Here is a 16,397-nt window from a genome sequence, read left to right as displayed (position 1 = left end):
AAACTTCTAACCACCAATTTCACCCATAGTTTCATAGTCTCTGAGATTTCGTGATAAATCAGTCAGTCAATGAATCAGTCAGAGACCTTTAGCTTTTATATATACAGAATATTCTTGAGGCTATAGGCTACTTTAGATGTGCAAGGCGATGTGTCGTAGATTGAAAGTTTGTATGGGATATATTTGCTTAACAGAAGTTGTAGGTACTCTGACAAAGTCAAGGGAGAATATTATATATTAACAGAAAAAAAGTTTTGTATCGTCATTGAATAAAACTACTCACCCCCATTGGCTTTTGCCTTAAAAGTCGAGTATAAATACATACATCTGATTAACATTATTAAGGGCAGTTCGGTAAAAATGAGAAACACTGGACGAAAGCGTTACAAATCATTACAGACAGTAACTTTTTTTTATAATTTAGTCATTTGTTTTAAAAAGGTTACAATAAAATTTTTGAGAAGTTTAAAATATATTAATTTATTTATTACATTAATAAATTGTTTGAATTTTTCAGGAGGTCCGTTTTAAAGTTCATGATCCCAAAGTACACTCAAAGGGTGGAACACTGGAAAATGCTATAAACGGAGGCCGTAGCGTAGAAGAAGAAAGTTCTGGCCCACCACCCCATATCCTTCATCCTGGAAAGGTAATTTTCGAACCAAAATATATCACCCTATGGAACATACCGTCCAGAATCGTATACATCCTATACATGCCTTTCGAGTTTTCTTGATACACAGGCAAGATTTTGTAATATCCGAACCGATTTGAATTTTTTTTTTTGTTAAAGACGGTATAGTAATTATGTGTTCCCATTTTCATCAGGTCAAGGTCAGTTAAGTGAACCGTAGCGATTTGTGTATAAAATACCGAGTAAAATGTAGAAAATCCCTACTACTTGCTAGAAACTTTCTACATTTTACAGGGCATCGACTTAAACATTTTGTAGAAAATAATTATTTCTTGGATTTTAGTTGTATAAAAAAGTCACTTAATTTTTCTCATTTTTTTTTGGGTTTTGTTTAGTAAACTGTACACTTTGATTGAAAATATCTTAAACTTCATTTGGATTATATGCTTCAAAGAGTTAATAATTGGTGGAACGCAACGGGTGTCGTACAATTTATATTTTTAAGGATTTTGGATTCTTGAGGGTATAATACTAATTTATAATTTACATATTAATTAAAAAAAAATTACAATGTGACAAAAACTTTGCTAGCGTTTATGTACTGCTCTGCGAATTATTTATAATACATCGCGTGTTATATCCGATAACACAGTAATGTAACTTGTAATGTTTAAAACGTTCTGTACTTGAACATTATTATAGTTTTATAGCATGTTGAAGGTTACTTTCGTAATTGGTTCGTGTTTAAAATGGCCGATGTTATCGTTATGATTTATAGTATCACAAAGGTCTATACAAGGTATAAACGAGTGCTAATCATATTAAAATTATATATATATATATATATATATATATATATATATATATATATATATGTGTTATTCGCTTACGTAAACACTTAATCACTCTCTTTTGTCAAGTGGTAATTTGAAGATTTGCAACACAATACTATTTAAACAGACAGTTAATGGGCTTTAAACAGATATACTCGTATATCATTCTAGTCGCGAGTAAAAATTCAATTGTATAATTTTTATATAAATCTACCTTTTTTTATTTTAGTCCAAGTTCATCCGATTAAAATGCGTCATACCGAGTGCACTATCAACGTATATATCTAATTATTAAAGATTTAGATACATAAAGTGGCGTGCATAGAGGGTATGCACAGGGTATGCAGAAGATAAAAAATGAAGAAAATGTCCAGTACTAATTATAAAAACTTAAGGGTAGGCTTTTTATAACTCTTACAAAGCCTATTCTTACGTTTTTCATAACTTTGCCTGGAGATTTTTTTCATATTATATCATCTGCATACCCTGTGCATACCCTCTATGCACGCCACTTTATACATAGTACTTTAATGGCACCGTAAGAATACAAGCAAATTCTCGATTCATCGATCTTTGCTATTGCAAAGATCGATGGATTTCTCTAAGCAGTTTTCATCATCTTACCCTATTTCTGGCTCCCTACTGAGCACTTATGCAATTCAACAGATACCAAAAAACTTTCACATAAGGAGACCTCTAACGTTAACATTTCCGAGTTATGTATGTTCAAGGAATTAAAATGACGGGAGCAAAATTACATGAATGAGAGTTCTCCTTAATGTGGACAGGTGTCTGAAATCTACCACCCTAACCTAGCCTACAACCCTTCTCACTCTGGGAGAAAACCAGAAAACCAGTTTTCTGTGGGCTGATAATAGTTCGATAAAGATGATGATAACTGTTTATCACTGAAAACTTAAACATGTGTCCATGATTCGTACCCTAGACCGAATAGAAGTCTAAATCCGCTGAGATATCACATAACCCCAAACAGATTTAACGGTGATAATGCATTATGTTGAATTGTTTAGTATTTAAGTCGAGAGCTTATCTCCTGGGCAAAACTTGCTTGCTAACGAGTGTGACAACTGCACACAGAAACCTAAAGTCTTAATCTACTGTATTAATCCTTCTATTAGCAGTTAAACTACAAAAGTAATTTTAAAGAAGGAGCTGTTCGGCCATGGTAAAATAACATAGCAAATATATAACCCCGTGTAACATATATTAATAAACATATGACTATTAGACCTAATCTTTGTTGTTCTCATGATTATTCTAAGACCCACTTTTTTATATTCATTGCAGGCAAAAGAGTGAGCGGGTCATCTTTTAATAAGCCATTTCACCATCTAGAAATCCTAAAATACACTTCTTAAACTCCTTGATCAATTCATATACAGAGAGAACACTGAGATGGGAGTATGTTCCACAATTTCCAAGAGCGTAGCAGAAATAACTCCAGTGTGTTTCGGCCAATCAATCGTTCGCATACGTAGCTGCTATTGAAGTAACGAGAGTAATATGACACTGAAAAACTACAGTATAACGGGGTTTTACTTAATAAACTAATGCTCTTCTAGTTATCAAAATAATTGGATTATTTGATTGAAGTTTTCTTCTAAGGAAAAAGGCAGGTGAATCCAACCAGCCTGTAGTGGCTGGGTTCAACTTGTTGCGTTCTTTGATCGAACTGCAACAAGGCAATCTTTCAAATGCAGTACAAGCAGTGTCCTGTCTTTTACAGACCCGTTACGATATAAATCAATTCGAGAGTGCACGTTATCAGCACAACCGCACGAATACTATCTTGCTCATTCACCTCGTAGACGTCACGACGTTCTGAGTAAAACGAATTCAAAGCATTGAACTTTGACACCGCGTGATGGAAGGTCTTCTTCATCAATCACCAAGCAACGAGTCACAAATAAAGAATATTGTTAATCTCTGCTGAAGTCCTTAAACATTGTATTTGAGGTATCTCAGACTCTATCAGAAATAAATACGGTGTAGCAAAACCCATAATGACGACATCATAGACAAAGCCCGGTTCTGAGATAAACTGAAAGTTAAATAAAATCATAAATATGTAGAATACTGACTTGAGAACTTTCAACTAATTCTGCGCATTAGCATTTTAAATACGCGAAACATTAAATAACAACTGGTAGCGTATCTTCAACTAAGAACTTCACCTTCAACTATTACAGAAAAAAGCTATGTGTAGAGTACAATTAATAAATAAAATTAAGTAACGCGAATCTCTCCGTATATTAATATTCATTCACAAAAAGTGAAGATGTAAACAATGATCATAAATTATAACAAATGGTCATAAATTAGTGGCATCTGCATGTCGTCTGCGAAAGGTATAGAAATCATTTGTGGAATTGAATAGAATAGAATAGAATAGAATTTGTTTATTTACCAGAACAACACAAACAGACTTACATACGGAGTAACTTAAAAATTTTGTACTTAATTATAAATAGCTTAAGTCTATGATGTGTCGTGCCAATAAAAAGGTTCTGACTCAGCTTAATGCTCCGGATACTAATGTACCCACAACGCTGGTATTCTGTCAGTACCTATTTAGTTGAGGGAAGTCCAATTATGAAATCACATATAAAAACAATAAAAAAAAGAATAAAAAATAATATATATATATATATATATATATATATATATAAACTTTATAAAAGAAAGTAAACTTCATTATGGAAAGAAGATGAAAATTCATTTTTGTTTAAGTAGTAATGGAAAAGTATGTTAGTCAGATAATAATTTTCAGTTTTTAGTAGTTATTATTGTAAGATAGTGCCACATTAGATTTTTGAATGTTCAGTAGATAATAGCGATATAATTTTTTAAAGCAAAACTTTGATTTGGCATTTCTAAAAGGCGGTGGGATGTCGTTCCAGCATTTGGTGGCAAGATATTTAAAACTGCCACGAAATGCTGCAGACCTGTGGCGTGGCATCGATAGTGGTGGCGCTGTAGTTCTTTTACCGTAGCAAGGGTCGCGCCAAACTAATTTCCTATACAGGTATGGTGGTTCTTTTGTTTTAACAACACCAAAAAGAAGAGTGCCTACTAGCAGATTAAATCTATTTTTCATGTTTAGTAGGTCATGATCATTTAAAAAAGGACTGATGTGAGATCTGGGCGGAATAGTAAAGCAAAATCGGGCGCAAGCATTTTGTGTGCGCTGAATTAATCGCCACGATTTACCTAATAGACATGGACCATAAACAGTAAAACAATAATTTAGTTTCGAAAGTATCAGCGTGTCACAAAGTTTCATTCGAAGATTGATGTTAATGTAAGGTCTAATCCTGTACAGTACTTTTAGTCTATAAAAACAGTTTCGTACTAGTTCCACTACATGTTTTTCGAAACGTAAGTTTTCATCCATTCGAAGTCTTAGATTACGAGCATCACTTACATGTTCAAGGCATATTCCATTGATATTCAACTTTGGCTGGCAAGCTAAAATTTTACTAACTTGCTTTTTAGATCCTATTACCATAAATTTAGACTTGATAGGGTTAAGAATAAGAGCATTATGTTGACACCACAGTGAAATTTTATCAAGGACTTTATTCAATTGCCCGACTGCTTTATTAACGTCTTGGTGATTAACAGGAACATAAATTTGAAGGTCATCAGCGTATGAATGATATTGACAGTTTTCCATACAGTTAATTATATCGGCAGAGTACAAAATAAATAAAAGAGGACCCAAAATTGACCCCTGAGGAACACCTCTACTAACAGACTTTAGAGTCGAAACTAGGTCTTTTCCATCGGTTTTTCATATAACCACTTGTTGCATTCTAATCTGAAGGTAACTAGCAAACCATTGCACTGTTGCTGAAGAAAACCCGTAGTAAGAAAGTTTAGCAAGCATTAGCCTAATATTAATCGAGTCGAACGCACGAAAAAAGTCTAGCAGAACAAGGATACTACCCTGGCCGGCATCTTGGGATGTGAGTAAATCATCTATGACGTCTGATAAAGCGGAAGATGTGCTACGATTTTTCCTGAACCCTGATTGAAAATATGGTAATAAATTATTTTTTTCGCAATACTTTATGACTTGGTTGTAAATAATTTTTTCAAGAATCTTAGAAAGATATGGAAGAATACTTATTGGCCTTAAATCCTTGATTTCAGATGGGTTATTATTCTTGGGTAAAGGTAAGATTAAGGCTGTTCTCCAGCATGAAGGAAATTTCGTAGATAATATTGATTTATTAACTATAGCTGTGATGACGTTAAGAGTAGTCGGTAGTGTAAGAATAATCATATCCATGTTTACTTCGTCTATTCCTCGTGCGTTAGATTTAATTCCTAGTATAATTTTTGCTACTTCATAATCATGTACAGTCTCCAGTTCAAAACTACTAACCGCGGAGAATTTATGAGTCTCGAAATAGTCTAAAACAGACGGGTCAATATCATTATCACCAGGTATATTTAGAAAATGGTCATTTATAACATCGGGATTATCAAAATGTTCTGGAATTGAGTACACGCTTTTATAAAATGATTCCTAAGGTTATTTTGGACCTACTAATGCATAAGAATATATAAAGTATATTTTAAAACACATGTATTACAGCGAGATTAAATACAATTGATGAATTTCTTAATGACAAAGCTGTTTGGAAGCATCCAGATCCGCTTTCATCTCACACAAGATAGATATAGTTGGAAAATCCAAAAGTGCACGTATCATAATCTCATTCATTACAATAAAATTGAGATTATTTGTAACTAATAATTAAACTACATCTAGTTATACCGTGAGAAGTAATAGGCTTCTATTCCTCAAAATACGGATGCCTATAAAAAAAACAACTCGATAAGTGATGTATTTCGCTCGTTATCGTGACCACGAGATACGGGATCTGCACACACAGACACACGGACGTCCAAAACAGAACTTTTTTAAACAATTTTTTAATTAGTTTAAATAATAAAAAGAGATTTAAAAATATCATGAGTGATAAAAATAGTGTTTTTTCTCAACATTTGTCTATTTATATTCACTTATAAAAGCAATAAAGAATAAAAAAGTGACATTATAAGTTGGAGAATCACTCGATGTGCGTAAACTGATAGTAATTCGGTGGATCGCCGTGCTAGAAGGCTCATCGGTGACCTAGCCAATAAAAAACTTAAGAGTTTGGAACATCGTTGCAAGGTTGCCTGCCTTTAGGTATTCCATAGGATATATTTCGGAGAGTGTGCTCAAGAACTATTTGACCTCGCCTTTTTACCATCGAACCGCGAGGCACCGTAAGGATCTGCATTCCTACGTGGTCGATATACCGCGGACGCGTACGAAGCGCTTCGAATCTTCGTTTCTGATCCGCACCGCTAGGATCTGGAATGCTCTTCCAGCTTCCATTTTCCCCAGTTCTTACAACATGAGAGAACCTTCAAATCAAAAGTGAATATGCATCTTCTAGGCAAGCGCGCTCCACCTTAGGCTGCATCATCGCTGCATTACCAACACGCAGGATTGCAGTCAAGCGCTCATCTATAAAAATAAAAAAAAATAAAAAAATAAAAAATACCCACCTCAACGCTTCGCTTATGAGGCGTGCAAAATGAAGACCTACTTGAAATAAATGAACTTTGAAAAAAAACACTGGGCAATTTAATCAGTTCTGTAATCATAAAACATTTGTGGTTTAAATAGTACATCTGACATTAGTCTGACCCAATCGAAATTACAGTCAACATTAAAGGTACTTCTTACAATTCAGCGATGGCAACTGGCTTATAGTTTAATGTGTTAATAGTTTACAGCGATTTTATTTAATAGTTACGTCTTGGCACAAGTAATTGCAGAAAAGCAACACCCCTTTGTTTATACATGTCGCCTATCCTACAGTTTTAAATATAAATTACTGCTAGTTTATCTGAACTGAATTTCACATGGCTATGGGAACTCTTCGTTTCCCTTCACTAAAGTATGCTATAAAGGTGCGTGCATGCATAAGCGTATAAAAAATAGGGAGTAGTGACAAAAGAACACTAGGGCGAACGCACCACACGAAAGCCGTGCTACTACGAATTGAATATAAAATAAGAACAACTAAAGAACTTTTTAATTACAATACAATAATTCAATATAATATTTGGCCCACATCTTGCTGTCATAAATTCTTTTTTCGTATAGCTCTTGGGCGGACAAGTTCATTAAAAATAGGCCCTCTGTCTCCATGAATATAGAATTCGTGGTTCAACCATAGACAAAACGCTTGTCCACACACACCTAATCAATCACACCTAAACAATCGTTAAAACAACCTTGTTGTTGTGAATTTTAACGATTGGTTACCGGGTCCAGTTTTATCTTCAAACTAATTAATACGTAGCTGGGAGGCCCTCTGCATTTTACCCCTCGTAACTTCTAAACGATAGGACAAATATAAAACTATTTAATTGGATAATGTCACCATCTTTTGATTGGACGCGTGTTTTGATTGACAAATTATAACAAAAAGCGGTTATTGTGACTTAGATATATAGCCTCCCGGACTTTTTTGCAGGTAATAATGATTACTTTAAACATGTAGTACATAACATTTTTAATTTTGAAAGACAAATGCGGAAAAAAAGCGATGCTATAGGAGCTTTTTGCTTTTTCGGGATTAAAAAAGCCTATGAGCTATTCCAGACTATATTGTATGTCCCTGCCAAATATCGGCCAAATAGGTTCATTCGTTTTGGCGTTAAAGCCCAACAAACAAACATCCATCCATCCATCCATCCAACCATAGAAACATCCATCCATCCATATATTCATCCTCACGAACTTTCGCATTTATAATATAAGTAGGATGGTACATGCATTCGATTGTTGTCCCATATGCCTTGCGGCTTGCTGTTATCTGTGAAGATCTATGATCTTTATCTCCGACAATATTTATCTGGTCTTTATTAAAATTAGCCAATACATGCTTGATAGTATACACTTCGAAATAAAAAAATAATAATTAAAATCTGTTCAAATTTAACGAAGCTATGAAGGAAAATTGATAATAATTTTTATCCCATTTCCCGGCGGAAACTTATTCTCGGTATCGATTATAAAGTATCCCCCAGTCAAAATTTTGAAAATATGTTAAATGTACACAAATCTTCCAATTACAGTTTTATTATTATAAGTAGTACATTACTTTGGATTTCAAAATTAAAAGTCGTTACTAGTCTATGACCGTTTCGAGTTATTGGTTTTTTATTTGTTTATGAAGAGTATTATTCTGCTGTGAAGCTACTATAAGTACTCCTATTTCTTTTATCACATAGAGAAAAAATCTAAAAGTTTAAAATCGCTTCTGATGGATTCTATAAATGATAATAAATTTTTGAAAAATTCTATATAATTTACCAAGATCCTTCAGCCACCATGCTCTGGATGGGTATAAATCACAATTGCCAAGAAGCCAACACAATAGAACCCAATGCTTTTACGGACGACAGTAATGGTGAAGATCACAAATTGCAAACACAGGTCTCTTTACGTGTGTTAAGGTTTTTCTGGACTAGGAAAGGTAGGATAGGTGTCTGAATTAGAATGAACCAGAAATTGGGCCACTTTACTTATTAAAGCCATAAATTTGCTCATTTACTGCTAGAAATCCCTTTAACTGCAGCACCTTAACTCATTTACGAGGTCCTATTTAGCATACACTTGAAAGAGACTTACTCAATTTAAACATGGTCGCTAACTGTGGGCCTCATAAGAAGGCTCAAGGTCGATGCCTGATGATTTGATGCGGGCGATGGAGAGAGCTATGCTTGAAGTATCGCTACTTGATCAAATCAGGAATAAGGAGATCTGTAAAAGAAACATAGTAACCGACATAGCTCAAACAGTCGCAAAGCTAAAATAGCAATGGCGGGGCGTACGTTGGGGTCCAAGGTGCTGGAATAATAACCACGCACCGGTAAACGCAGCGTTTGTAGACTCCCGACGAGGTGGATGGATGACAGAAAGCTAGTTGCAGGGAGCCACTGTACCCACGCGGCACAAGACCGTGCAATTTGTGTTGGCTTACTCGTAGCATTCTTTCTGCAAACTCGAAGACAGGCTTCTGGTTCTTTTTGTTGTAGCATACTTTTAACAATCCGCTAACTCAATCCTCCTTGGGAGGGTTTTTTGTTGGTGGAATAATCATTACTTCTTATTTCAAAGTTAAAAAATTCCAGACCCTTTCGGTGTTTTCTTCGCATTAGACTGTAATTAGGTACCCTCCTTATGGTAATCCGTGAAAAATGCTTTTGCATTTTCAATTCTTGATTTAATTTTGGTTGCTGCGCATGGGTGCTTGCTCTAAGCGGCTCGCGCATAAGAGGACACGTTTTGTGAGTTGATAATTTTTTCTGCTACGTTCTTGGAAATTACGATAATAAATATAATTGCCTTAAAATACCGAATTCCTAAGGTGCTACAGATGTGGGAATAGAGGTAAACATGAACCCAGACTTACTAGCTTGTACCCGCTCGCTCGTTTGACTTGTTTGTATATATAAACGTAAGAAGGAACAACAAACGAAGGCAAACAAACACTTGGCTAGTAAATACCTAAGTAATAATAATAATATACTACAACAATACACACAACGCCAGCTAGCGCCAAAGTAAGCGTAGCTTATGTTATGATGTCTAACGAATTTTTTTTTGAACATTATACATAAATACTTATAATATACAGATAAACATTCATGTTCATCACACAAACATTTTCCAGTAGAGGGAGTCGAACCCACAACCTTCGACTCAGAAAGCAAAGTAACTATGTTCCGAGTAAAAATGTAATAAGCTTGTTCAAAAAATCTGTAAACTCTTGTGTTTACCTTGTAATACGCTTTACCATGCAGTACGTTTTGGCTAAAGACTTACCAGACGCAACCGAGCCTATTATAAATTATAAATTTTACTTTAGGTACTTAGTACAAACTTTCTCATTTCAGGACATAAGCAAGCTGCTAGGAATGACACCATCTGATATTGATAAGTATTCACGCATCGTATTCCCAGTGTGCTTCGTATGTTTTAACCTCATGTATTGGATAATCTATCTCCACGTTTCTGACGTCGTGGCTGATGATTTGGTTCTTCTGGAAGAGGATTAATGGAGGGCGTTTTTTAACATCCACTTATTTTTCCACACACTTAACTTTAATTATTTGAAACACGCCTTTCTCGGGAAAAGGAAAATAATGATTATACATTAAGCTTCATTTGCTAAAAATCGCGGCAAGAAGACCAGTCATTACAGGGTAATTTACGACTACGTCTATTATTTTTTTATACGCCACACAACAAAGCAGAGTGTTTTTCAAGTATCCGTGTGGTGTGTCGCAATAAAAATAAAAGAAGATTTAAATTACTCTGTAGGTTAGTACACTCTTGTTGTTGTGAGTCAAAACAAAATGCAGCTTAATGTTGATCATGTATCATGGACTTCCACAAATTAACGCATGCTTCTATCAAATGATGATTTTAGTAACAAAGTTGTTATTCTTATTAAAGAAAACAAATTACAAAATAGAATTTGTAGCAGCTAGCAATTCTCTACATACTTGTAGTTAAATAAAACTAATGTATAATATAAATAAAAGACTTGAGAATACTATATACTAGATATCTAAGTAACAATAAGGAAATAGTGTTTTTTCTCTCTCGTGTCTTATGTAGAAAACTGTTTTAGACAATATTGTGATAAGGAACAGGCTTAGATTTCGATGTGACCTGTTTTTCGAATGAATAATACGAGCAACAATATTAGATAATGCGTATTACTTACTTGCTACTTGTTTCATATTCTTTGTTCTAATTTATTTTTGGCATCGACTCTTAAGGGCCATTTTGAAGAAAATAAGAAAGATAGCTTTTTATTACTATTATCTTAGCTTATTTATGTTTCTAGAAACAAATGGCAATGTGATTGCGAAACGCCAATTTCTTAACTTCAGGCTGCTAATGAGAATTTCTCGATTGATCAATAACAAATCTTTTTTGTCTGCCCCTGTTTTTGATCATGATCACAATGACCTTGTCATTCGTTAACATCGAAAAGATTTTTTTGAGAATTTATCCTGTCGATCAAAGTCATGTTTCTAATAACACAATATTCAAATACCAAAAAAACTGTCTCAACATTCATTCTCAATACACAAGTCTGTACATATAATCAAATAAAACACGTAAGGCGGAATGATTAGGTTTCTATATTTACATTACTTCATCATTTGATAAATTAGAGCAATATAATATATTTATATTATAGTTCAATTGTCTTTGTATCGCAACAAGTGTTTCAAGTAATTATTTACGTGGTAAAATAAGTGGAATAATGTTATAGTTTCTAATAATATAAGTCTGATGCTCAAGTTTTTATGCTTAAATTTATAATAAGTTACGTAGTGTTGAACTTTATTTTGATATAAGACTAGTAAGTTGTTTATGTTTTGCAATTTTTATATTACTGTTATAGTCACTAGGTACCTATTTTATTTTTTCGTAATTGTAGCTGCAAACCATTCTTAAACATTTATATTATTCAGATATTTATTTATACTCTCGCATCTTAATGTTCGAATATTTATTTGAATATTTTTATAAATGTATTTTTTAAAGTTTGCTTCTCATTGAAAATAATATGCATGGTACTTTTTCATCAATTTGAACCTTGTATTTGCTACCTGTGTATTATATGCAATTAAACACTGTTGAGAATAACTTAGAAATCAAAATTAATGATTTAAGTATTCTTAGTTTTCTTTAAGATTTTTTTTGCAAATTAAAATGAATAGGTAGTGTGGCTATACTCAAAAAAGAAGTTTGTTATCTATTTAAGACTAAGTTCACAAAGACAATTAAATTTTAAAATTAGTTATCGGCATCTCTACAGAACTAACTATAATTATTTAATCTATGCATGTAATTTTCGTAATTTTTTGTGTTACATTGATCTATCACAAAATGTTTGTAAATATAATAAGGCCTTACTTATAAAAGGTGCTTAGTTAGCACTTTGCTTACAACATTTTAAAATTAAATAACATTGGAATGTTTTTAATTTCCCTGTCTCGAAAAGAGAGACGTCGATATACAAGCTGAATTGGTGTCAATAGACCAGATATTTGTTTTTGATGGCCAAAATGTTTAGATATGATAAAGTCGTTGATCAGAAACTTTATCAGAATGAAGTTATTGATTTTCTTATTTAGACATTTTTCTAGTTAAAATTTTGCCTTGTTTTCCGCGGGGCTAAATAACTGGACGATAATTGCAATCTCAGTCTATAATAAATCGGTCCCACACATAAAGCTTTTTTATGCTTTTTGTTAAATTAATATAAAATATATGAAATTCTCATGCCATAGTTTGGGGACACACTCCTCCGAAACGACTTGAAGTTATGAATATATTTTTGCCAATTCGGTAGGTCTTATAATCGGTCTTAACCTATTTTTCAACCCTAAAATAGATAAGGGTGGCCAACACTAAATACTTTTTTTTACTTATTGAACCAAAAATTTTAATTTCTAATTTTTATATGATTTAGCCGCCCAAAATAACCACAGACGATGTCGTACGCAACAGTTACAGATAAAAATTAAGATTAGAATACGTCGCAATGATACAATTCATAAACAATATAAACAACATACACAATATAACACCGGTTGGACAACATATGTTTGCCAACGCAAAATGGCGGTAGACGTAATAATAAGTTAATTATTCACAAATTCCTCAATTATAATTGGACAAGTCAATTCCATCAGACTTTGTATAGAATGTTAAGATTAATAAATATATTAAATAAATATTAATTAATATTAGTTGTAGCAATCTCAGCCTATGAATGACCGACCGGCTGGCCACAGGCCTCCTCTCTCAGAAAAGCGGGATTAGGGAAAATTATTTAGTCGGTGATTATTGTTTTTTTTATAAGTAAGGCCGAACATCTTTTCCTGTAGAATGCATGCGTGAGTTTGCAAAGCCACAAGCCTGTACTAATTCTTCGACATAACTCATATCGTTATCAAAAATTAACTAATTAACGTATAAAAATAAGTAAAAATTAAATCAAACTATTAGAATCCTTTTTTTTGACATATTAGTAGTACTCAGCTTTTGAATCTTCAAATCAAATATCTAAACATCTTTTTAACAATAAATAACTCATATGTTTCAATATTCTACTCCAATAAGTTTTTGGTTATCTTTTCCATGCTTACAGTAAATAGCTATAGTTAATTATATATACCAAATATTTAGTAATAATTCGATAATAAATACAACAGGTAACACTGAAAGTTTTACGAATAGAGAAATTCAAACACTTTAATTTTATTACTTTTTAATTTTATGCAATTTTTGAATTAAAATTATACTTATTACTTTTTGATATGTTGCAATATATTTTTTACCATTTAATCCAATTCAAAATTAGAGTGGAAAATATATTTAAGGGGTTCTGCGATAAAAATACAGTTAACGATTAATTAATATTATGAACACTCACACATTGAATCCTTGACAATGATAAAAAGTAAATCTTTTCTTTGTCAAATTTATTTTTAGAGTCGGAGTGCTCAGTTTTCCGTTTGAGATCTCTTGCGTGTGTCTTCAGGCATATGATACCGTTTCTCGTCTTAGCGATAATTTTGTATTAGTATACAGATTAATTTTCTTTAAACCTGTCCTTGCTTCAAACGATTGACATAATTGTCATTTCTGCATTTTCTTCAATTTATTTTCTGAAGATGAATACTCTTTTCTATTTTGCAGACTATTGTCTCAGAATTTAACAAAGGGTTAACTGGTCAACTTTATTAAAAAACGCGAGTGTATTTATCGGTTTGTCAACTTTAATGATTTAAGAAAACTGGCCGTTTTTTAACCATACTATATTTCGCAATCAAAGCTCCAACCAGTACTTAATTAAAAATAACATAAACATGACAGCCAAAGAAAACGATGCACGAATTTTAACATTTGAAAACATTGATTTTCAAAAATATTAGTCATTTGAATTTAACCATACCCCATATATCCAAACCTGTTCCAGCATTTAAAAATTATGGTTCAAGAAACTAACAATAAACATGAACTGACTAACTGACATCAAAACCTAGTTTTGAATTGCGATTATACGATTTTTTACTACATAGAGCAAAGTGGCCAATTCCTAATGCTTTCAGTGTGACGTTTCGTTAATGCATAACCGATAATCTATTAATAATATAAATATTATGTCGATGTGCAGAATCCAATAGTGTGTATATACGAAAAAGACATTTTTATACATAAACTAGTTGCACAATTCTGTAGTTTATGCAAGGCTTACGAAATTATTTTGATATAGAAATATTATAAGCTTTTTTGCCTGCTGGTTTAACTTACCAATGCTCTAGTAACTAGTAGATTTTTTCTGTAATTTGAGCATTAGAACCTTTGTTGTAGACGCAGGGAGCAAAATTCACAAAGTAGTTATCACACACAATTGAATCTTACGCAGATAAATGTTGATACCGTTCCAATAACGTGTTAATAGAAATAATAATCGTAATAAAATTTGAAAATAAATAAATTTTAGAGATGCCCTAATCTCTCGTGCTGTAGTTCAGACTGTTGTACGATAGAATAAAGGTCAATCTAGATATGCTAAGGCCTGACCTTAGCATATCTAGATTTGACAGACTATCTGTATTTTGTACAGTTCAGAGTAAACTTACATTATGTTGTGCATTTACTCGTTCACAATATATATATATATAATTAATAATAGAAGATAAATATTAAAATAACACCTTCATTATCATTATTATAAAATTATTATTTCCTGCATACAAAAATTAAAAAACGAACACTTCAAGGATCTTAAATAAAACACAAGGATTATTAAAAAATAATGATAGAACATACGTCAGGCAATCTTAAATTACTATATCGGTGTGTGATAACTTCCTTAACACGTATGGTTAAACTCAATATGTATTCAGAATGAATAATACTCCCTGCTCAACAACACAGGTCCCTCGATTATCTGAAAAGCAGAGCTCCTGTCGTCAGCTTCGACACTGGATTTATTAATAATTTATCTGTGGTTTCATAATGATTAGTAGTTTAAGACAAAATGCGTGTCTTGCTAGTTTAAGATAATCTCATATCACACTGCCGCATTAACATCCAAATAGCAATTAGTTTTATATTAAATATTAATCACGGTTGCTCATAGTCTTAGACCAACAAACAAATGTGTGTCCTCACGGATTCCGTGAAGAGGTTAGGCCATTTTAAATACCAATTCTAATGTGATATATAACCAAGTTTAGAACATTTTCACAATGCTGTTATTAATAAAGTACTAAAATATTGCAGTCAAGCTAGTAGCATTAATTCGGTTTAAATAACATTACTTTGTTAAAATAAAAGGCCCGATTTTTTATGGCTTTAAATTTTTAGTATTCAAAAATGCGTTTTGTGATGTATAATTGTACAATGGCGTTTAAATTGAAGTATTTACGGATAGCATTAAAGCTAGTGGTGTTAATTTAGATTCACATAGGTTAGGAAGATTTCTTAAATAAGCAGGCTATCGTGTATTATGCACAATGTTCTAACTGGAAAAATGTTCTACAACTAGTGAGTCTTATAAAATAACATTACTAGATTCAAATGCCTGATTGACGGCTTTTAAATCTTAACTACTCACAAATGCGTTGTGTGACGTTACTACAATAACGTTAATACAATGTTGTAAAACACATAGTAATAGCAGATTTCAAAATAGTTTTGCTAATTTGGTTTTACCTAAGGAAGATTAACTAAATTAGAAGATCTTAAAGTATTACTACACTTTTCACAATATTCTAGCTAGAAAAAGGCAGTA

At 32.7% G+C, this 16,397-nt stretch overlaps 1 protein-coding gene across 1 annotated transcript in view; it reads left to right on the top strand.

Moving 5' to 3' along the window:
• LOC120636002 (gamma-aminobutyric acid receptor subunit beta-like) overlaps positions 1 to 10,650 on the top strand; it is a 62,650-nt gene extending 52,000 nt beyond the window's left edge. The window contains exons 9-10 of the mRNA XM_039907230.1: positions 518 to 649; positions 10,462 to 10,650. Of these exons, the coding sequence (XP_039763164.1) occupies positions 518 to 649; positions 10,462 to 10,623 (294 nt within the window). The 3' untranslated portion in view covers positions 10,624 to 10,650. The remainder of the gene's footprint in view (positions 1 to 517; positions 650 to 10,461) is intronic.
• Positions 10,651 to 16,397: the final 5,747 nt, after the last annotated feature.

Source organism: Pararge aegeria, chromosome Z (genome assembly GCF_905163445.1).
Source record: "Pararge aegeria chromosome Z, ilParAegt1.1, whole genome shotgun sequence".
NCBI classification, from domain to species: Eukaryota; Metazoa; Arthropoda; class Insecta; order Lepidoptera; family Nymphalidae; genus Pararge; species Pararge aegeria.
Note: the sequence above shows the minus strand (reverse complement) of the source record. Positions and strands in the feature narration are given on the sequence as shown.